The 24,567-nt window shown below is 37.3% G+C and overlaps 1 protein-coding gene and 1 long non-coding RNA gene across 5 annotated transcripts in view; one reads left to right on the top strand and one right to left on the bottom strand.

Moving 5' to 3' along the window:
• The window catches only part of FNIP1 (folliculin interacting protein 1), a 111,400-nt gene that overhangs the window by 7,959 nt on the left and 78,874 nt on the right, over positions 1-24,567 (bottom strand). For 3 of the 4 annotated variants that reach the window (XM_039324959.1, XM_039324960.1, XM_039324962.1), the window contains 10 exons: positions 23,666-23,749; positions 22,748-22,819; positions 21,940-22,075; positions 20,524-20,725; positions 18,372-18,457; positions 8,931-9,077; positions 6,738-6,907; positions 3,953-5,375; positions 2,562-2,730; positions 380-577 (listed from right to left, as the gene is read on the bottom strand). In XM_039324959.1, coding sequence (XP_039180893.1) covers positions 380-577; positions 2,562-2,730; positions 3,953-5,375; positions 6,738-6,907; positions 8,931-9,077; positions 18,372-18,457; positions 20,524-20,725; positions 21,940-22,075; positions 22,748-22,819; positions 23,666-23,749 — 2,687 coding nt within the window. The remainder of the gene's footprint in view (positions 1-379; positions 578-2,561; positions 2,731-3,952; positions 5,376-6,737; positions 6,908-8,930; positions 9,078-18,371; positions 18,458-20,523; positions 20,726-21,939; positions 22,076-22,747; positions 22,820-23,665; positions 23,750-24,567) is intronic. The other variant, XM_039324961.1, reaches the window with a different exon arrangement.
• LOC120299786 lies at positions 11,434-17,404 on the top strand. The gene is made up of 2 exons (XR_005554481.1): positions 11,434-12,628; positions 16,369-17,404. It is a non-coding gene; the product is annotated as an uncharacterized LOC120299786 (long non-coding RNA).

The raw sequence follows: 24,567 nt of genomic DNA, 5'->3' as shown, positions 1-24,567 counted from the left end.
GGTTATAAATTCAAATATGAAAGCTAAATATTCTGCAGTCTGCAATTTCCTGTTTATTCAACATAAGAAACAAAACCTGAAAGTGGGAGCTTTGGAAGTACTGGGAATCACATTTTTGGACTATAATCTCCATCCACTTCTGCTGTTCTGTTTGGAAACATCAGTCTTGGGAAACAAACAGAAATTGAAGAATTGCTAAGTTTGCTGGGAAGTTCCAAAGTTTGTATGAATAAGTAGAGTTCACATAAAAAATAAATTCAACTGAAGTCAAAGGAACTAAAGACATTTTGCTTTTTCCGGGAGAGGGCAAACACAGTAATGTAGCACAGTGACAGAAACTGCAGGATTCCATTCACAGTTCAACTGCCCAAGTACTTACGAAATTTGGAGATAAATTATGCTTATAAAGTTGAAGAGTGGAATGAAGCAGGTTGGAGACAAGGTTAGAGACTAGTACATCTTTCCCAAGTTTGTTGTCAATGATTCGTCTCTGGCTACTGGCCACTTGCACTGTCCATTTATCAGTATCTGCGATAATGCAGACAGCTTCTGCAATTGGTTCATCCAGAACAGGATGCTACAAGTCAAAGAGATACATGCCATTTAACAAATGTGACTTTGGTATTAAAGATATTATAGCCATCAACCAATGGTGTAGGAGAACTTTTTGTCAGTAAACTTGATTTGAGAATGAAAATCTCAAAATAATTTAGCATCAGAGGTCAAACAATGTATCAGCAACAATAGAGATGCAGTGTTTTGGGGAAAGCTGCAATTCTATGAAAGGAAATATATAATCTAATGAAACAAACAAACTCTTATGTATTCACTGTAGTCAAGACATAGGATATAACGTAACCAACTACAAAAATCAGTCCACACGCTTGAAGAACAGGTTGTGATATGGCAGAGGATCACATACAAACTCTGAAATTTATTTAAGTTTCTCTTTCTCTTCCTTTGTATTTTTGTGCAAGAGTGCTTCAGTTTACATCCACTAAATTGATGTAAATCAAAGCACCTTAAAATGGTTCTATCTTTTTTTAATTTTGCAAATGAAGTTGCCTAACGATCATCTTTCAATTCATATTGAAAAATTGTGAAGTTGTAGCCAAAAGCCTACCTTAGGCACAAACACCAGCAGAGGGAGCAAAAGAGAAGCCCTTGTAAAATAATGAGTTTGAAGTAGTTCTGAAGCAGATCAAATGTATCCAAGAAAAGCCTAAATGATTGAGGCCTTCAAATCACCAATATTATATGCGCTCTCTCTCACAGCCAGTGTTATGTATGGAAATATATGTCAATGTATATGGGGTCTATATACACTATATTGTCTCATCATCCTTAGTCGTTTTTGATGTTGGAAATTATAAAGGTAGTCCTCAACTTACAACAGTTCATTTAGTGACTGTTCAAAGTTGCAACGGCATTGAAAAAAGTGACTTGACTTGACTTTTCACACTTAACGACCACTGCAGCATCCCCATGGTCACATGATCAGAATTCAGACACATGTCAACTTACTCATATTTATGACAGCTGCAGAGACCTGGGGGGGAGGGTCATGTGATCCCCTTTTGTGACCTTCTGACAAGCAAAGTCAATGGGGAAGCCAGATTCACTTAACAACTGGTTCACTAACTTAACAACTGCAGTGATTCCCTTAACAACTGTGCAAGATAGGTTGTAAAATGGGGCAAAATTAACAAATGTCTCACTTAACATCAGAAATTCTGGGCTCAATTGTGGTCATAAGTCGAGGACTATCTGTAGTCTGAGAAAAAAAGTATTCCTTTTTTTTGTTTGAAAATAAATAGAAAACGTCCATTTCAAATCACAAGCCAGAGGAGAGAATGATGACTTATACTTCCTGAGTAATTTTAATCTTTAGGCCACTACTGCACAGGAAGTTGTTGGACAAAAATACAACCAGCTGCTAACCTTACAAAGCCATGGCACACGTAAAGTTAATTTTAAGGTCATATTTAATGTATATGTTCTTGTTCATAGTTCATTGCTACTTGTCTACATTAGTAACAGCAACACCCTATTACACTTTTTAGTGCCGATAAGAAGTGGAAAAACTTAAATAATAATTAAAAACATAAATGTTCCCTTTGTAGATCAGATTATGAATCCTATTCATGTAGAATTCAGTTTAAACAAGGGGCCAACCAGATGCCTCTAAACCTTCCAAGCAGGACATGAAGATGAGCTCTTTACTACTAATACCTATTACTCAAACATAAACATTTAATCAATGGTTACATAAATATTATCACTAAATAGTGAATGAAATAAGATGAGCCTTCAAATTTGAGAATTAAATGTGACCTCAAGCAAGAGAACATCCAAAGATTCTTAGCCAAAGCTTCTTAGCCGATACTGAACAGGTCTTTTATTTTTTTATGAAATGATAAGAATCTTTTCTGAATGAGATCATGAAAATTGAAGGAAAAAAAAAACTTCCATGCCTGCTCTAGCAAGCTTCAGAAATATTTCTTTTTTTTTTTTTTTTGCTATTGAGATATATTTCATCTGTTGAATATAGTTTAAATTACCTGCACAGCATGCGACAAATCTGACATCAAACAGTGTCTCAGTTTCTCATCATTTCCTAGTCCTTGCAAAACAAAGTCAGGTACGTAAGATGGACAGTAGCCACCTAGCAAGGACCTTCCAAAATTGGCAATACTGGGCTGGACAGAGTTCACTTCAATTAATTTTGACCTGAAAAAAAGGTATAACATGGGCATATATACTATAACTAACACTGATTTCTCTCTACTTCACCGAAACACTACAATGGGCAACTCTTGCATTTAATGCCACCAAAATTTCACTGATTTCAGTGGGACTTGCTTATATATAGGCTCCTATACAGCTCATGTCCTGTTATACTATACTCTCTCTAAGGTTCCTAGGACCCACCTTAAAACTCCTTACTTGTAAAAACACCTGGAAAATTCTGATCATTTTTTATGTAGTTAAGATTTTAACATTTTAATAATGACTGTGTTTCCTTGAACATAGCCAAATTTCATAGTACTGCCTGTAAAATTAGACATACTCCAACTGTCTACCAATGAATCCTCCACCATGTTACATTCTTATTCTGTTTTATATTTTAATCTTATTTTAACATCTTTGTTTTCAACTGTGGTCTGTGTCCATAATAAAATCTGTCTTATCATGTACAAGCATATGATGAATTTTAGTGCAAAATTCACTGTTGATCAAGGTTAGAATATAGAGTAAAGAAACTTCCAGTTGGATCATAGAATAGACATGAAGAAGCTATATAAACTAATGCTGGTTAATAATAGTCATACTATTTTTTAAACAACCATATTTCTTTAAATAACCTATCCTAAATTAGGGTTATACTATATACTACATATACTACACGAAGTAAGAAATGTAATTAGATACTCTTTCAAATTGCAGCCTCAGTGAAATAAATATTATTTGCATTACTGCATTTCTTAAAATAATATCAGGAAAGAAACCCAGTTAAAATAATTAAATACATAATAGTTTCTCCATAGAGTATGTATTTAACCATTACACACATACGCCTACAAGTCTGGCTACTATCTTCAAGATCACTATTTGGGAGGAATGTAGCAAATCAGTGTAGAGGGAAGAGGGAATGGCCTTGAGGAAAAGGAGGAAAAGTCATTACCATGATAATAGTCAGATAAAAGAGGGTCGAGTCCAAGACAGATAGTAACTTGAGGAGACATCTCAGACAAGACTCTCCCTAATTCTCACAAAGATAAAAGGAAGGGAGGGATGGGGCAGCACATTCAGATTTGCAATATTCTGTTATTATTATCTATACAATAAAAATATTGGCCTACAAGACTTTGGTTTCCTCGTTTGGTCTACTTTGAAGGGCTGACAATCATTCAGATTTAAGAAAATGTAAGTTGCTACAAGAAACACATACCCAGGAAATGGTATATCCTCTTCTTCTGCCCATTCTTCTTGCTCTGCCCCATAATAATTGCTGCTTGTCCTTGCAGCATCATGAGCTGCATCTTCACTTTCACTGTCACCGAGAGCACTATCAGAACTCTCATTTCTTGGAATGTCCCAATCCACACCTGGATCAGATTTTTTTTCTAAGTTCTCTCTTTCCCCATGGGGGATAAACATGGAGAGTTTTTCTCTTTGGTCCTGTTCTGCAAAACAGTTTTTACAAGTCTCTTGACGAACAGATTCCATAAACTTACAAAATTCACTAGGGGATTTGTTATTCTTTGTACTCAAAGTTTTGGGTGGAAATTCTAAGCTACTATTAGAGTCTAGAATGTCTCTTGCTGTTTTCACTGGAATATCATCTATAGTCCTAGTTACAACAGAACCTTCTTCACTAAAATATTCGGTAAGCAAATTTGCACTTTCCGCTCTGTAAGAATTCCAATTCTGGACCTCAATGGTAACCTGAGGGAACTTTTCGGGCGTATTCTGATCTCTTTTTTGGTCCTCAAGGGTTTGTTTTTCACAGTTCTGCTCAGCAGTTGTTCCTTCTTTGATCACCCTATGGCTGCTGTGTCTGGTCATTTGTTCTTCAGCCACTTGACTTCGCACTTCAATATCTGAATCAGGGGACATAGAATCTCCAATGAGGAAAGTCACCTTTGTTTGAGCTTCAGCCACACTACAAGGAATTGCATGAGATGACATTTTATCAGGTGGTTTCTTCTCTACCATTGTACTTGTTGATCTCAACAGTTCAACAGGCTGATTGTCAGAATCTATCAATTCTCTGTTCTGCCACAATCCACCAGCTGGTTCTAATCTGGACTCTGGCAACACACACGTTTCCACAGAAGCTGATCCTGTGAAAACTACTCTTTCCAACTTTATTCCCGTGCAAGGCATTGGGGTTTCTTTGCACTTAACTTCAACAGACTGTTCTTGAGAATTAGAAAGCTCCACACTACTTTCACATGAAGCAGCTTTATCCATTTTTGGGGTGTTCTGTGAATCTTCTTTCTCCAGTCCTGAAGCAGTATCTGCACTTTGACTAGGATTAACAGGGCATTTGCAATGTTTACAACTGCAGTCAGAAGTTCTCAATTCTTCAGACTCTTGAAAAGATAGATTGCTTCTATTCTTGTGCATTGTGACGAGCACATATTCAGATTCCTCCACCTCTCCTTTTGCTAGTGTTGTGGTGATGACTGTACCGGGCATCACTATGGCTTCATCCTCACCATTTTCCAAAAGATGAGTCTCTTGCAACTCAGAGCATCTTATGAAGTAAGTAAGGAAATAAAGTAAGCGTTGCACAAGATCTTGCCTTTTGCCAACCACAACTGTTTTTGATAGTCTCACAGGTGATCCAATGGCTCCATAGAGATCTCCTGTGAAGCAGAATATAAAAGCAGTATGTTGTTATTCAGTATAGAATGCAAAGTCTTGAATTATAATGGAGATCTTCTGTACAGACTAAGAGTGGACTAAGGGTGCAGGGAACACACACACACACAGAAAGAGAGAGAGAGAGAGAGAGAGAGAGAGAGAGAGGGAGAGGGAGGGAGGGAGAGAGAGAGGGATTCTTACTGCTATCTTTTTCCATTAATAGTTGGCAGAATCATTTTAAAAATAGTCATTACAACTGGACTCTAATTTTTAGTTTCTAAAACAATCACTCCTTATGCATTATTCTCCTTTATACACTACATCATCACATTTAACTAGATATAATTATTACATTTTCTCTATGGATTTCAATAGAGTCTCTTTTTGTGAAAAGAATGGCTATACAAATTTGATAAATAATTAATAATTCTGTACTTTAGGTCAATAATTTTTTTAATGTTATTTTATTATTACTATTCTATAAAATCATTTAATTGTTTTATTCCAATTGTATACTGCCTTACAATATTAATTTTTACACCCAAACTTAAATTTATAATGCTAATAAATCTGATATAAGTAATAATAATTTATTAACCTGACGCCCAGTGTCTCTATCAGTTGTTTTATTCTAGTCAGCTTCCACTGTGTAAAGCAGACATGTCAAACTTGAGATGTCACGTGACGCCGTGCAACGTATCAGGACAGTTTTGCCATTGTGGGCAATGGGGTGGGTGCGGCTTCCGGATGAAGCATCCAGCCCGCGGGCCGGCAATTTAACACCCCTGTTGTAAAGGCTGCATTTGCCTCAAGAACAAGAATATCAAAACATAATACCGAAGACAGTATAAACTTTGAAATATAGGAGCTCATTTTGACAATCACTACAGATATGGCCCAGTTGTGTTGATACTTTATAAAAATCTCACAAAACAAGAATTGCTTAATGCATAATAATGCCCAATCCATTAGGATCCACTGGATAAAATTCCAGAGTTTTGAACTCCTGAATTCCTAATTTACCATACTGCTATTTCTGAATAAATATGAATAGAATCAGGCTGTAAGAACCTTGACTAACAAACTTGGAAGTAGAATTATACCATAAATTAAACTTCATTTTAGAGGAACATGAAGGAAAGAAGCAAGACAAATAAGTGGTACCATGGGGGAGATAGGAGAAAAACAACTGTTAATTGAAAGTTTTAATATATTTTTGCTTTATCTAACTGAGAAGTGTTACACTGTTTGTTTCTTTTTCTTTAAAAAATACAGTTTTTTGTTTTTAGCAACAGGAATTAAACAGCTTAGCAAACGGATATTTTGTTCATGGAAGAAATATACTGAGGTAGTTTAAAACATACCTAATTGTGCCCACAGTGGATTGTACGGGTGACTCTTTGCCAACAAGTCCACTGTCTGTGAGGAATGCTTCTCTAGAAATATTCGAATTGGTGGCTGGCCATTTGGCATGACAGTTGGAACCCAGGCCAGATGGTTTGTCAAAACTGCAGTTAGAAGAGCAGGTAAAAATCTGGATTGGGGGGGGGGGGGAAAGGCACGCACTTTAGAAACTGAAGAAAAAGATTATACAGGATTTTGGATGAATTTACTTCTATTAAAGGAAGCCTGTAATACATAATGTCCCTTACTGTAAGAGAGAATTCAATTAACATTTCCAGATCAGGGAACAGATTCTAAGGTACTTCCAAAACTCTTAACATAGTATCATGTTGTTGTTTCTGTTTCAAAAACGGTACATCAGGAAACGGAATGCAGATGCTGTGTCTTACCAACACATGGAGTTTCTGAATTGGAACCATTAAATACAACCCATTTGGATCTTTTTTTTTATTCTATAATGTCAGATTTTTGTAAGAAACTAAAACGTGTAATGCTAATAATTTTTAAAGGCAACTAGAATTTCAAATGTACTTTTTTGTTCTTTTCGGAAGAGAAGATGTATCAGAACTTTAAAAGGACTTTTGGCTTGGCCTACATCATACTGGACTCTCAAGTAGCACAGAAGGATCTTCAGTCAGTCACGCCTTGGTTACCTCTTGACTGGATTATTTTAACTTTCTTGCTACTTCTCAAGCTGCACTAGCTGACACCTGGCATCCTGGTGCAATTCAAGATCTTGATTATTGCCCCTAAAATCTTGCATGGGCCTGGTTATAAGAGAACAGCCTCTATCCATATGTCTCTTGGTCTCATTAATTAAACAGTATCATCATAGGGAACCTCAGAAGCATGCCTTCTTGGTGATAGTTCCTGCCCTGTGGAATAATACACACCTTCATCCCGAGATTTGAACTGCTCCCATCTTTTTGACTTTCTACAAATTGCTAAATATCTAATTGTTTTCCCAGGCCTTGGTTTAAGATTGTGCTTGTTTTGCTGTTTGGTTCTTTGGGTTTTGTCCCTGGTCAGTTGTCTTCTTTTTTCTTGATCTTAATTTTTTATCGGTAAGACACGCACAGTAGCTTGGGTGACTTCAAAATTGAATTAATAAGTAAATAAATAATATTCTTAAAGAAGCTTTGAAATCTAGATACAATACACCATGGAATTGCATTAGTTCAGCTGTGAGTCTTTTGATTTAGGCAAATTCAAAAACATGGAAGGCAGGAATTTCAGGAATCTTCTCTATTGTTGGAAGATATAATAAAATCTTGAAAGTAGATCAAGATGGATTTTCTCTATGCCCCAGGTTATACCAAACAAAATCATAGTTTTTATTTAGATATGTTAAAATCATAACATAGTTTATTTTGACTTCTTTTCTTGTGGTTTCTTCTTTCTCATGCCTGAGTAATTTTTTTTTTACAGTTCCCCCTTAAGGGTTTGCTCTTTTCTTCACCATTCCCAAGGCCAAGTCTACATTCCTTTCCCCCAGCTAAGAAAACTAGTTAACATATGATATTGGGCAGCTGGTAGCTTTCCAGCATCTGGTTACTGAGCACTTTGGAGATTATATGGTTTGGCAGTTCATCTTAAGTTTTCCTTCCTGCTTATGCAAATCTTTATTCTTTCAGCCAGCAAGCAGGTCTTATTGGCTAAAATCTTTTACAGAAACATTAACTTTTTTTTTTTAGAAACAGAACTGAAATGTAACTTAAAGAGCTGAAAAAAGACTTAAAATATTTATAAGTTGTGTTTCAAGTTATTGTTGGCTATCACGGTTATATAATAGTATCACTATTAAGCAACTGTATTCTGTTTCATTTTTTGTTGTTTTAATGCTAGTTTTTCGTTTAGAATTGAAAATTAGGCTACACTTAATAAAGGTTTCTAAATGTTAACTTAGCAGTTTAAATTTGGCTTCAAAGAGAAAATTGAAATTAGTTATCAACTAAGGTAACTTTCTTTTAGGTTTCTACCCTTCACTGTCACTTGAGGGTACATTTTTAGATTCTGATAAATGGCATCCTTTTCCTTTATGGGTATGAGGCATTTTATGAGGAAAAAAAGACACTGTTACGCATATCATCCTTAATAAACTGCTACAAAATTAAAAAAAGCAAAATAATAATATTAATATAAGAATGCTTTACTGGTTCTTGGAAGCCTGTTCCATTAGGAAAGTAAATTCCTTCATAAAGTGATGGCAGAGCTGGTTCTTCTCGGGCATCCCCGACATCATCGTAAGCCAAACTGGTTCTGTAATCCGTGGCATAGTATAGAGATTGCAAATTGTTGTTCTAAAAGGCAAAAAACACAAGATTACGTTACCAACATCTTACATCACATGGCTCAAAGAGGCATTTTATATAGAGGCAAACTCATTTTTTTTTTATTTTTTAGTCCCAGTTCTGAGAAGCCTCACCTCCCTGCTTTCAGCATCTCCTGCATACTGAGGATACTAGAGCACCCCATTCAACCTTAGATTTAAAACAAGGTACAGTGCATGGTAGACATCCCAATTCAAGTATTGTAGAATCCAGTCCTAGCTTGACTACCTAGACCTAGAGTTGGATAGATATACACAGTTATATGAATGTGCAAATAAGTAGAGCTTTTCATTCACAAAGTAAACAACAGAAATTGTAAAGCTGAGTTTCAACATGTTCTGAGATTTGGGATTAAAAAAAAAGAATAAGTAACACTGGAGAAATTCTAAAGATCTTTATAACAGTGTGACTGCTCATCTTGAACAAACAACTCTGTTCCAATTGACTCAACAGAAATTTTATTTGTATTATGTAGTTATTGGTTCAACTTGACAAGTTTTTGTCTATTGTTGTATCTTATTTAAGCAGTAAATAAATACAACTTACACACAGTATCAGATGCTGTCAGTAAATTTAAAAGCTACAGACAAGTTTAGATGTGCCTTCAATATTTTATCATCATTATCATAACATTCATCATGTCTATGGAGATTCTCAGTCACCCAGGTCATAGTTGTCCCAAAGATGCTTTTTCACGAGGCAACTGGACTTTCTCATGAAAAAGCATCTTTGGGATAACATTCATCATTTCTGCAATGTTTATCAATATTATATTTCATCTTGTTTTTCATAGCCATGTTAGTTGGAAATACAAGGAGTTGAATTCCAACATATCTGCAGAACATTAAGCTAACCGAAAGCTACTCTACTATGATTAAAATAACTTATTCATCATCAAACTAACTGCTTATTCTTTTTCCTTTTCATCTTATGTGTTTTCCTTTCTTGTTTCATTTTTTTCCCCTGTTGCATCTATTTTCAGGATGTTACTCACCTGGGGCAGGGTTTATCATATTTAGACAGCATCATGTAAATAAATCAATAAAAACAACTTTTCTGTTTAATAAATTCATGTAAAATTAAACCAATACACAGGAGGATAGAAAATCATTCTGCAGACAAGAGGATATTGTTTACAAATCTACAAATCCAAGAAAAAAACAATCCCAAGAATACAATTAGCATAATTACTGTTCCATACTTTTAAAATCACACAATCTCTCAAGCTTTATTTATTTCATTTTTCCTGTTACCACTACATGCAGTTTAGAAACTGCCACTGTGACCTGTTTGAAGTTCCCTTGCCAAATACTAATGCAGTTTTCCATCATCCTTAATGATTTCTGAAAAAGTGTGCGTGGGTTCCAGGAGCTCTGTACTATCCAACTTAGAATTCTTTAAATGAGAAACTGAGGGTTTCTCACAGAAAAAAATAGATTACAACAAAGCCTAGAAAAACTGGTAAATTGTTTAGTCTTAGCAACATCAATGTGATTCAAACTAAGCCCATGTAAAAGAGAATTAATATTAGTAATTCTAAAAGGTCCTAGAGGTTATGAAGGTTTAGAAGACATAAAGAAACTGTTCATCATTAGAAGGTGTTCTCCAAGATAAATTGGCAAGGGCTAATATAGGTGGTCCTCAATTTACAATAGTTTGTTCAAAGTTACAACGGCACTGAAAAACGTGACTTATGATTGTGTTTCACACTTATGACCATTGCAGCATCCACACAGTCCCATGATCAGAATTCAGACGCTTGGTGACTGACTCATATTTATGATGATTGCAGTGTCCCAGGGTCAAGTGATTACCTTTTGCAACTTCCTAACAAGCAAAGTCAATGGGGAAGCCAGATGTCAACACTGCTAACATCGGTTGTTCTTGCTTTGACAATATACAAAGATGCAGCCATTTCCTCTTTAACCTGTGTATTACTTTTAGAGTTAGAATTAGATGGTGCTGGAGGGGAGGGGGAAAATGTGCATGGGGATTAGTTAGACATAACAATATCTCAGTAGAGAAGATAAGAAATGGTGGGTTATGGAATGGGAGGGAAAGTTCGCACTTCAAACTAATTGGAACTAATTGGAGAATGTGATTAATGACTGTTAAATGGAGGAGTGAATTATGCTTCGATACTATGTATTTAGGGGAGGAGAATTCAGATTTTGTCTTCGCCTATGTAGGTGCCGAAGCTATGTTGCTTAATTAAAGATTCTTTAAGGCAAACAATGCCTCAAAGTTCTTTGAAGAGTTTCATCTTTCGGAACCATGACACCAGATTCACTTAACAGCCGTATTACTAACTTAACAACTGCAGGAATTCACTTAACAACTGTGGTGAGAAAAGTCATGAAATAGGGCAAAACTCAATTGTTTCACTTAGCAACAGAAATTTTGAGCTCACTTATGGTCATAAGTCAAGGATTACTTATAGAAAGTTATTCTGTAGTATTTTTTCCTATGAAGCACAAGTTTACTCTTTGATTACCAAAGCCTCAAAATTGGACAATTCTGGGAGTTGAAGTCCACATACCCTCATGAGGCCAAGTTTGGGAAACACTGATCTAGACTCACAGTTAAAAATATAAATCAGAAGAAAACTACAGTTCTCTCAGGGTGACTTTCATTCCTTTGGCTTTCCTTCACTGCAACCCAGATCTGCCATCCATCCGTCAGAATTCCCACCACCACGAAATAAAATAAAATAAAATAAAATGCTTGATGTGGAAGCTGTTAACTTGCAAAACAGCAAATCAGCCCATTCTGCAAAGCTGAGGTGGAATTCAAAATTCAAACCAGCCTCCTGGGTCCCATTTCAGCACATTCAAACCCCAAAGCAAGCTTTTAGAAAGCTTCCTCAGACTGAATAGTCCATAGGTACTTCGAGGGTGGGAGAGAAACAGGAGGAGAAAGCAGAGTTTCTGTTTTAAGCCAGAGATATTAAACGATTTGTTTTCGTTGAAAGGCTAGCTCCAGTCTTGTGACTCCTTATTTACTATTCTGGTAACTGTGGCTGCATCTGCAACTGATAGTGTTTCCTCAGAGAGATCAGATTCCGCTGGCCGCTCGCCAGCAGGCATGTGACTGCAGCGAAGGGAACCCTCCGTGCCAGATATAGAAGCAATTTGCACAAAACACTAGGCAGAGGATTAACTGGCCAAGGGCGGGTGGACAGTCTGCTTTGCATTTCTTCCTGGCTCTCTCAGGATAGGCGAGTGGCAGGCATTGATTCCTTCCTCCTCAAACAGCTTCACAGGGCATAGCCAGAGATTATGTAAGGGCCAAAGCACGTCACAGACTGTTTCAATTCTTTCTTTACATTTGCATTTTGACAGTCTCTGGGAAATCTCTTTGCCTCCTTTTCTGAGGAAGGTCCAATCAAGGCAGGGTGGCCACTACTCAGAAAAGAGAGTGGGTGTGGAAGGGACAAGGTCACCGCTGGAAAAAGGAAGCTACGCACACCCAAGAAGAGGAACTGGGATGAAAGGACAAAGGATAATTATAGAAGCACACATGTATGTATAAATCTAAGCCTACCTATTGTTAATAGTGGTGACTTGTAGGGCAGTTTAGTCACTTGTCCAGGTGTTGATTAGTGGAAAGCAAAGTCAAGGCCCTTGGAGTTTCTTCTTTTGATTCCTCAGGACTACATAGTTTTAGACCAGAAAGAAACCATTCCTGCCCCCCTCACTATTATGATAATTACAATTCATATATAATTAAAAGGGATAGGGTGGAGGCATCCATTCATGTAATGATGTTTGGAAACAAGCCCACGTGCTTTTCACACTGCTCATTAGATAATCACACCATGCAGACTGCGGTATAATATGGATGTTCACAATCCAGCCGAGCTGATTTTTGTAGAGAAAATCCTCTCAGAAGATAAAGCTCAGAGCTTATGGCTGTACTCTGCTTAAAAACTCTGATACTCCCGACCTTTCCCACAGTTGATAGGACAAAATCTTCTCATTATAAAGGAAGTGGGAATGGGGTTGTAGCAGGGATTTTGCATTTCTACACTGGATTTTTCAAAAATTATGGCCTTAACTCAGCATCCCAGCTCAGACTCCTCTGGAGGTATTTGAAGATAATTTTCTTCATCCCAGATATCGTGGTCAAGAATATTTAGGGACTTGGATAGTAACAATTAAATCTGTCTAGCAAGAAAGGGACAAGATTGGGGAACATTACTTTAAACTTGACCACATTCAAACTGAATAAAAAGAGATTAATATCACGCAATTCTTAGCATACTAATTTAATTATCTCCAACTTAGTATCTAATTAGTTGAAAATTCTGCAGCTTGCAATCATAACACAGTTATACAAAGTTGGGGAAGGCTATTTTAGGCAATAATTTATAAAAGAGGAAAGCAGGCCTAAATTAGGTACTTAGGCAAAGTAAGTTTTGGAGGAAGGAACACTAATTATATCCCTTTTAGAATACCCCCTTAAGTTTTCTGTGATGAAGGTCTACCAACTTCGCAGACTTCCCACAGATGATACAGGAGTGAAAACTGCCTATTTAATGAAGGCCAATCATTTTGAACTTGGAAAAAACAAAGTGCTGTTAATAATCTGATTTGCTTATTCCCCCCCCCCACTTGTTCCGATCTTAGCCCAAAAGCTGGGAAATGATGTACATTTACCCTGGAAAGGAATAATTAATTTAATACTGTTGAAGTGTGCACAGGAAAGTATTTCTTGGAGGGGGTTTGGCATTGAAAAATGCACAAGCACTTTGTTAATTGAAGAGGTTTTGTTTTTTAATGTAAAGATTCTCAAGATAGTGGTGGGATGTGCTTTAAAACATTGTGCACATTGGCTTTCAAAGCTCACAAGATGTTTCCCATTTGCAATGTTTCTTCCTTTTTCCTCTCCCCATATGGTTATTATTTAAAAATGTAATAGTCACTGAATGTACATGCCAGCAAAATTGTTGGATAGCCTCTTGAGTGCTGGTTGCTTAAAGCCTGGATGAACTGATCTTTTACGGCCCTCTCAGTGACTGATTTAAATTCTGAAACTCCTTTCCTCCCTGTTATGTTTTGATGACAAAAGCTCCTTTGCTGTTTCTTTAGTACTTGAAACACTTTGGTGCAAACCAACGCTTTTTCAGATTTTTGTCAGCAACTCCAATGAATCATACCCACCCACCAATTTGCCTCAAACCTGACAGAAACATTCATATGCTAAAAATAAATCTTGTCTTTATATAAGGCTGGTTTCCTTTAAAAACTAGTTTCTTTTGAAAGCAAAGCAGACTCACACCAGCTGACAACTCCTTCTCCTCTGCCAGCATACTCAAATAAACAAGACAAAAATTTGTAGGGAGGGTATATATATGTAGGTCTTTGGTTATTCGGGTTTTCTCCCGCGTCAAATTGGAAATGTCTTGGCGACGTTTCGACAAAGTCTCATTCGTCATCTTCAGGCTGGTGTTTTTGGCTTCGTGCTTCTAGGAGCAATGTGTGATCGTAACACAAAGCCGAAAACACCAGCCTGAAGATGACGAATGAGACTTCATTGAAACGTTGCCAAGACATTTCCAATTTGACACGGGAGAAAACCCGAATAACCAAAGACATACATACAAACACCCGCGAAAACCTCAGAAAACAAATATATATATCAATGACGAATAGAAAGGTAAGAATGATGCAAAGTCATGACAACAGTAAAAACAGGATTCCTTATATTAGAACTCTTAGCATTCTTATTTTTACATTTTTCAAGCTATTCTGTAACTTGTGGTAGGTGGAAATAAGATTATAAGACACTTCCTGGCAGAATTTATGAAAAGCCTACATTTTTCACAAAGAACATTCTTCTCAGGTCCCCACAAAAGATGAACTGCCTTCTATGCATATGTGTTTGTCTAAAGAAAAGTGCAAAAATGGAAGCAACCAGCAATACTATCTTGAACCATTCTTGCACTTGTATAAGAACATCTATACAGAAACAGGAATGGGCATCATTATCTGCTGCTTCATTTGCTAATAAAGGGTTGGGCAACCTGCAGGTCTACAGCCATTGGCAACCACTTTGGTCTTTTTCATAGCACCCCTCTCTGCATTTGATGAAAATATCTGTTAGTTCCCCATCATGTGAAAACAGAAAAATACTAGTTTAAGTCCTGATACAAGCTTGATAGGTTTTTTTTTTTAAGAAACAAAAAAAACATTGTATGCCTTGGGCATGCTGACTCTTCAGAGGAAAAAAAAACTGGAAAGTGAATTAGCTGCTCTACTGCTAATACAAATACTTGATAAACTGTGCAGTTTGCAGAACTCCAAAATTCCCACTAGAATAGATCATCAAACTCTCCGGCAACAGTAGCTCTTCTACACGTTAACATGATTAGTTAAACAGTAAAATAACTCAGAGGTAGTTTCATCTCTACAATATTTTGGTTTCTATGCACCCAGCTGTGCTGCTGTAGAATATTTACTGTACTTCAGAAACTGGGCACATTTCCGACCAAGCCTTCTTATCCCCCCCCATTACATAATCAACATGTCATGTGTTTAAAGATTTAGTCAACAAATGTCTCAATTATACACAATAAAGAGGACTGATTTTTATCTTTTTGCAATGTTTTCGCTTCGGTTGCTCTTTCACTTCAGTAGCAAATCACCCCTTTTTTATTTAACATTCTCCATGAAGATAAAGGGAGTGAGCCCTTGCAAAAACCAGTTCCTAAACACAATCCAAGGCAAGCCCAATCCAAGATCAAATGAGAACTGCTTCTTCTAGAGATAAACAAAGGAGGAGCTAGCAATTCCAAGCCAAATCAGAACTGCAGAGAAACCCTACGGTACTGGAGTGCTGCTTGTCTTGTATATGTCTGCATGGCAGCAGAACTAGTAATATTAAAAAAAAAAAAATACAATGCGGTACAAGAAAATATATCTTCTCTTTCAAAACCTCCTGAAGTCCATTCTAGGATACAATATGCTGCAGCTTACAGATACTTGCGGTTTTATTCATGTTAAGCAGCCTTTTGGGGGAAGAATGCCAGACCCCTTTAACTTCACAAACACTGCTACTAACAACAATTCTCTAAAGCCATCATCCTTTCCTTGTAGTCATCAGCAACAATTTCATACTGGAGGATAAAGAGGAGGCTAGGAAGACAGTACAATACAGTACAAGGGGAAGTAATGTTCCCACTGAAGCAGAAACATTCAGCCATTAGCACGTGTTTCTCTGCCAAATCCTAACGGTTTCCTTGTTGCATCTACTTTTACAGTGAAGAAGAAAAACCCCAAAACAGAACGTGGCAAGCACACTAAAACTACCATTCCAGTAACTTCTACACAATGTCAAGACACTATGGCTTCAGGAAGAAAGAAAAAAGTATCTCAGAAGTCAGCAGGCAGAACAAAAGGGAAATTCTTGGCAGTGGGATCCTGCCAGCCCTGCGTCTCTAGAGAAAACTGGTCTTCAAAATTTCCTCTGTAGCATTAGCTGGGCTGAAAGTTAATTAGCAGAAGCCTTCAGAAGCCAAAGGGATCATGGGAACGCAGGGATGTAGCAGTAAACCAGATTGGCATTCTTTAGCTTTCCTATGTGGAAGGAATTATGTGACACTAAAAATTAATACACTGACAGTCTCCAGTGACAGACTGATTGTTTCCACACAACCCTAGTCCTAGCTCTACATTCCAAGGTGATAAGGGATTTAGAAAGGGGAAAAGTCTCCTTTAAAAATCATGGCTATACCTGCAAACATGGCTCAAATCAAAGGCATCAAGCGACGATTCTGGCTTCAAAAGGACTGGCCAAGGGAAGAATTCAAGGGCTGCACTTAAATAAAGTATTTTTTGTTATGTTGCAATTCCACTGCATAAAGACTGTAGCAAATATGAGATGGCCTTGTGAAACGCTGTGCCATTGTGCTGTGCACACCTAACTATCTACGCTTGGATTGTGTTGACCCATCAAAGTCTGTTCAGCCCTAAAAGTAGCTCTCCAATCTCTCAAGCAAACTAAAATATAAAATCCTTTGAACAGGATATAACAAGAACAGAAGCTGGGACTGCACATACTTTCTGCTCTATTCCTAAATAATGGCCCCCATCAGGCCCTCTTCTGCTTTTCACTACCTAGAAGCTGATGGAAACCATCCTCAAAGCGCCAAGTCTGTTCCGAGCCTTAGAGGAAGACACCACAGATCATCTGATTTCTTGAAACAGGACATTCAGGGTTTCAAGGTTCAGATTTTAAGAGGAAGCAAATAAAAGGAAGAATCAAATAAGAAATCAAATAAAAATAAGAATCCAAAATCCATTGTATCTCATGCTTTTCAAACAAACACCATCACCCCCACCAGAAGGGCTGACTCAAATTTATTACAGGAATTCATTTTAAATCCATAATTATTCCTTTCTCAACCATGAAAGCCAACTTTGCAAACTATGCAGATTAAAGGCAACTAGACAGTAGATGACAGGTTAAAGGCTTTGCACCCAAAATATACTTCTGAGGTAGTTATCTGTGCTGAATAGCTTATGAACTGCTGTAAAAGCAATCGTTCTATTTGCATTATTCCTTCTTAGGAAAGTTGGATTCATTTAAATATCTTTAAGAAAAGACAGCAGATCTACTTATACATGACAACTAGATACTGAAACCGAATCACTGCAACTGATCACATAAAAGGCATTCATACACATGAAGGTGTTTCTCCCAGTCTCTAGGAAAGTTCTTGGTGCTTCTTGTTGCACTGCAATCTTCTAGGATAGGGGTGTCTGCAGGATCCACATCTTTTGTCATCATGATGAAAGCAATGTTGTAAACACCCATTTCCGAAGTGCATGCCATGTCTCTACCCTTGTAGAAAAGCAATGGGAGACTGGGTGCAATGCTGCTTTCATCATTTGCTCCCTCTTTCTCTTCTGCAGAAACCTCTGTTCCCAGAGTTTTCATGCATTACAGATTCACTATAGACTACCCTGATTATAGATATTTGTCCTAGAACAGTAAAAGGACTGAAAGCCTGAAGTTCTCTAAATTAAAATTTCCTTTAGATCTAAAAATAGACAACCAGAAGCCCACTAGTCTTCCCAGCCAGAACATCTGGATTCAGAACATGCAAAAGATGTAAGTCAACCACCTCTGTTCTGACGATGGTTTAATTACTGCTCTTCATCAAAGAATAATGTGAATTGAGAATTTATTTCCCGCATTATACATTTGTTACCAGAAACATTTAAACACTTGTTAGAACTGAAAAACAGTAAACAAACTCACCTGAATTCATTTAAGGCATCCACGATCCTATTATATGCCAAACTCCGTTGGCTGGCATCAGCTGACCGACGGCTTGTTTTCATAGCCTTGAAAAAAAATGTTTCAACTAATATCAGACAAAACTCCCATATGATATGTTTTATCTAAAGTGGACTTGAACAGGCAAATAGAGGGTGAGTTTCTTTCTTTTTTATTATGTCTATGTATGGACTTTTTTTAATGCAATAAATATTGTCCCTTGATAAGTTTCATATCAAGATAGAGAGATGTGAAGAACAAGTATTTACCCTGTCCCTTTTTTCTACACCCTTGCATGCAAGAGGCTATAAAAAGGCCTAAGTTTTCCCACACTGCAAGAGCAAATTCCACATTCAAGCAAATCCTTCAACTAATTACCTACACCCATTAGTAAATATAATTCATTGTAAGAGAGGTAGGATTTGTTCTCTGAACAAAGGGCAGAATGCAGGTTAATGTGAGTTATAATCCTGAAGTAATCAGATCCATTGTTCTCACCTCTTTATCTCTTTGAAGCAAGTGACTAGGACCCAATTCAGAATTCACATGGTGTTCCATCATGTGCTCCCCACTATCACATAGATATTTCCATATCTGATTTAAGCTCTCTGTGGCTTTGTGCAAACAGGAATGTGCACAATGGACTGTATTCATGTAGGACTGCAACACAGGGTACTTTCTGCCACTAAAACAGGGTGCAGGAGCTTAATAGACCTAGTCATCTATCTATCTATTGTCTATTTTACAGCCTTAGAATTTGCCCTAAAGCCCTGAGGGATTTCTATGCAGAAGATATAAGAGGAGGTCATGGGTGCAAGGGAGAGGAAATCTTATTTTGAAAGCAGAAGTCAGTTCCCACAGCTGTGGATTTTGTATAATTTTCATTTATGCAGAGGAGAGAGAATGGCAGGACCCTTCCTTCAACTCACTAAGGCCAATTCCAACAGCCATGCTCTTGTTCCATGTCAGAGCTAGCTGGAATCCAACCCACCCTAAATTTGGCAGCCTTTGTCTACCAGGTGCTGTGCACTCATAGTCAGTATACCCAGTGCTGCTGACTGTGTATCTGTAGTGGATACCAAAGCAAGACTGCAGTTGGTTTCTGAACGGAGACTGATGTCATCTGCCTTACTCAAGGATATTGCCAACTGGCATACTGACTGCTCTTCAAAGGCTTTTTGTGATTATTTCAATGGGCTGCTGATGACATGCCCTATCATTTAAAAAAGAGGGGGGGGTGGCTCTGAAGTACAGCCTCCCTACACAGGTCAAACAAGAATAGGCAGTGGGGACATAGTGGTCAGGGACTAGAGGCAAGGGAGGCAGTCCAGGATCACAGTGAAAGAGTCCACAAAAGACACCAGATCACTGAGGTAGAATATGATGTGGCAAGGTAGCTCTTCCACTCACATCAATGCACCCCACACTGTCTGCATGGAGTGACTTGGGTCCCAGAAAAATAGTACCCACCATTTGAGTACCAGCAAACCTAGATCTGTCTTGTGCCTGAAGTCAGCCACTGGTTGGCCTCTAGATATAGAGGACATGCGACACAAGTTCATGGAAGGGTTGCAAGGTGCGGAGAATATGCTAATGTACCCAAAGACACCTGTCTTTTTCAATGGCAATGACTATAATATGCCTGTTCTTTGGATGTAAATAGCTTTCAAAGGGAAGCCCACACAGCCTTGGCAAGATAATTGAGCAGAGGAATTTAACTCAAACAGCCATAGTCATAGTTATTAAATCATGTAACTCAAAAATCAGGTCAGCACAGCTTTTCCTTATTGATTACTTAAGAGTGATCTCAAGACCTTTATGCATTATCCTGAAATAAGACCACTTCCCAATGTTAGCATTATGGAGTCTGCATGTGCATCGCCAGTTTGATCTAATGCAATTTTTCCTCAAACTTGGCGACTTAAAGATATGTGGACTTCGAAGTCCCGGAATTGTCCAGCCAGTATGTTTAAATCCACACTTTATAATGTTGTGAAAGTTGAGATGCACTGGTCTAATGCCTCTAAATGAATTCTGACGAGCCTCAATCTTGCAAATTAAACTGGAAACACCGTATCGTAAAATAGAATTAGCAAATAAATTAAAAGTATGTATAGGTGATGATAGTATTTACCTGTTCTATTGCGCTCTTCAGCTTATTCATATGGCTCTCAAAAAGAGGGAAGTGTGAGAAAAAGAACTCATTAAATTTGCTATTTTCTTCTTCGTCCTTTGAAAGTGAGAATATCACCCCAATTGCTATCTTCTTTTTCCTGACAATTCCTGGGTTTGGGCTGGAGTTGTCATCTGACAAGTTAAAGCTTTCTTCCACTGACCTTTATAAGAACCAAAAACGTAGAACTGTAAATCATTTGAAATGTTTCCAACTATATTTCAAGTAGAACTTTGATACAGTAAAATAACGACCTCGCTTGACTTTTTTTTAAAATAATAATAATCTGAAGTTAATGCTAGACCTTAGTCTCATCATCAAAATCCAGCATGCTGACATTTAGACAGGTTGTTTGGGGCATCTGCTATTAATGCCCGGAGTTCTAAATATCGTAGGGTTGTGGAGAACTATTTAAGTCACCAGTCGCAACTCTCTGCTGTGTACAGAAATCCAATTCAAGTAATAACAACAGTCCAACCTCTAAACATATCCTGAAAACAGCTCTTGCAGGTAAATTTTCCACAACATTCAGCTGGAATATGTTGTCATTTTAAATGTGTTATTCCGAATAGAATCTGCACCCCTACCATAGCTGCGTTCTCTGTTACATCATTTCAGGAATTTGAAATATTCCATCACATTTTTTTCATCTTCTCAGAGCTAAACATTCCCAGTTCTTTTCATTTTTCTTCACGGGACTTAAATTTTCATTGACTTTGTTATTCTTTCAAGAAACAGTTCCATTTTCTCCAATTCCTTCTTTTAGTGCTTGGAACTGCTCACAATAATGGAGGTGGAGCTGACCCAGTAATAAATATAGTAGAATGATAATTTCCCAATATTTGGAAGCTATCTCACAGGTATCTTTGCCAGCTTTCTCACAGGTAATCTTTGCCAGTCTCCTCCATTTCCTACCTGTGCTTTTTGTCTTTTTGCCCCTCCTTAACCCATATCTGCATGAAACTTTATGTTGCAATAGGCCTATAGTCTATCACAATCTGAATGTCCCATAAAACAGGGATACAGTAAGCTCTAATTTCCTTTCATACTTTTGAAATAAAATAAGTTGGGAGTGGGAGACGTAAACTCCACTGAATTAAAAGGAGTCACTTAGATACTGGGAAATAATATGGAGCAAAGCGACTGGGTAATTGTGTTTCAAATGATTAGGTACATAACTCTAATGCACAAGGGAAACCCACAACATAAAATGAACATCAAGCTATATTCTATGTTCGCACCATTATCCTAAAACATTTACTCTCTTGTAGGAGACATTGAAAGATGCACCAAGAGGTTAGGATTCCAGGCAGTCAGACAATTACACCTAGACACATCAATGTGGAAATTCAAACAGCATTTCCACAATCTGCTCACCATCTAGGGAAGACTCCATTCTCCAAGCTTGTTGTCTGACTGCGACGCCAACGCCGTTGGTAACTGCTAGCACAACTTCTGTTCAGTGAAGAACTCGGAGATGGAAAAGGAGTGATAAGCAGGCTGCTAAGAGATGCTGCAACAATAACAAAAAAGGGAAATGGCATTTAAAAAAACATTTCATTCATTTTTATTTTGTTAATGTGAGAAGCAAAATCTGAACATATGTAACTATTATTGCTTAAAAGGCTTTCTCCTTTCTGTAGTAGTTATATTTTTCTTCGTCTTCTATAGGTTTCTTCTTCTTCTTCTGTAAAAGAGACTATAAAGTAACCCAGATATCCGATATAGACTCCCATCCATATTATCTTTTTTTTTTTTTTGCATCCTGTCTATACACTGATATGCACAGGATGCACTGGAAGAAATGTATTTTTAGCATCTGCCTCCACTGTCAAACACATTTCTTGAAATTATCTAACCCCACAGTGATATCTTTTTTAATAGAATATTTATTTCTGTTAAAACAAGATTGAGTCTTTTCAAGCTGCAGCATCCAGAAAACTATTTGGTGAGTTAGTCTTAAGAATGCCTAATACATTTTATGCTTCTATTGAACTAGCAAGGAATATTTTGCTAAGCCATGGTTTGCTTACCATTAATGAAAGAAGAATTGGCTAGGTTCAGTATTGCACCAGAAAAAAAAATACATTAAGCCTTAGTAATACAATCAAAAAGATATACAATGACAAAATAAATGTACAATAAAGAAAATCCTGGCCCTTACATTACTAATAAACAACATTACCAGATCTTGCAATTCCACTGTCTCTGTCTTCATTCAGCTCTCTGCCAGGCATGTCCATAGGGTTGCTGTGAACTGTGTAGAGAAGACCACCCATTAATCCAAATTCATAAAACCTTGTCACCATCTCATGCTCCATTTAATTTACCAAATAATCATGCTCATTGGTGACTTCATTTAGAACTTTGAAAATAATAGCAAGGCATACCCATCACCAAGGAAGGCTGCAAAGCAGATCTAGTCATACACAGTAGCAGGTTCAGGCAGTATTTGCAGACGACCTCTTCATTTCAACAGAAATGAAATATTATCCCAAAAAAAAGGGAGGTTAGCCATGGAGCAAAAGCACTTGGTACCAAGCTATAAGCAGTGCTAAAATAAAAAGAAGAGTATGACAAGCACTATATGATGGGTGCTCTATGTTACATCAGATCTGGATTTGCATTTCTATTGCTTCTTCAACTAAGCATGACACTATCTGCATTTGCAGCCAATTCTTATTAAACAGAGGTGAAATTCTAAGCAGAAGCTAGAACTCCAATCTGCCAAATCAAAAGATTCTTGACCATAATTATTTCAGAAATCATAGATTTGCAGATCCACGAAAAGAAAAATCTAAATCAGCCATGGAAATAAAACTTGGATAATGGAAAGCCAAACAGGAGAAGCTTAGTTCAGGTTTAGGCAAATAGTGAAATAACATGTTTTTATCATTAAGATTAATTCAATCTTGCGGAAGGTAACGAATAATCCCTATATTGTTAGGGATTTCCAAACCCAAATGATTGCCTCAGATTGACGTGAATTAAAGATAGTGGTTTCACTTTTGGAAGTGACTAAGGGTCTTATTTCCAAGGCCAAACTACAGATCCACTCAGTTTTGTCAAACCAACTAGACTATCCACACAGCACATAGCAAACCTGCAAAGAAAGAGGCGCTCCGGATCAGGCGGAGCGGACCTTGTTCAGAGAATGCCCGCCTAGGGCTGCAAAGCTGTGAGAAACCTACATGGCAAAATGTAAAATACACATGAAAGAATGAGGTTAGTAAAGCAGAACAGAGGGGAAGGGAAGGTGTAAGCCAACACAAATGCAGACCCAGGAACACAGCAAAACCCACACCTTTTACACTTGAATACAGTACAGGGCTTCAAACTGCACTGCCTTCCAAGATTTACATATCAGTTTTAATGCAGGAGGTTTCTTTTTTTCATTCTGAATAAATCAATACATGAGGTAAAAGCTTCAAATAATTACTAATTACAACATAAGTCCACATGTAGACATTCTTGATTTTTTGCATACTTTTAAAGGACTTATATTAGTTTGATGATACATCAAGCACCTAATAATTTTATAAACATAGAAAAATTCTCTTCAACTACCAAAGCAGCTATTTTCTTGTTTTCTGGGCTGAAGGGATGTCTTTTGTTTTAAATATTTATATGTACCCTGTGCAGAGAATAAACTTTATTTAAATAAAATCCTCTTTGTAAAGTTCAGAATTCTTCCCCTCCCCCCACCATTGTCTCAATTCACAAATCCCCACAGTAAACCCATAAATAATTTATTTTGAAAGTAGCCTGGAGATTAAAATCTTTTAAAGGAACTAAAGTTAGTCCTCGATTTACAATAGTTCATTTAGTGACTGTTGGAAGTTACAATGGCACTGAAAAAAGTGACTTTTGACCATTTTTCACCATGCATCTGCATGGTTACATGATCAAAATATAGATGCTTGGCAACTGACTCATATTTATGACGGTTGCTGTCTCCTGGGATCATATGATCACCTTTTGTGACATTCTGACAAGTATAGTCAA

Source organism: Crotalus tigris, unplaced genomic scaffold, assembly GCF_016545835.1.
Source record: "Crotalus tigris isolate CLP2741 ecotype Arizona unplaced genomic scaffold, ASM1654583v1 scf7180000024310.2302065, whole genome shotgun sequence".
NCBI classification, from domain to species: domain Eukaryota; kingdom Metazoa; phylum Chordata; class Lepidosauria; order Squamata; family Viperidae; genus Crotalus; species Crotalus tigris.
Note: the sequence above shows the minus strand (reverse complement) of the source record. Positions and strands in the feature narration are given on the sequence as shown.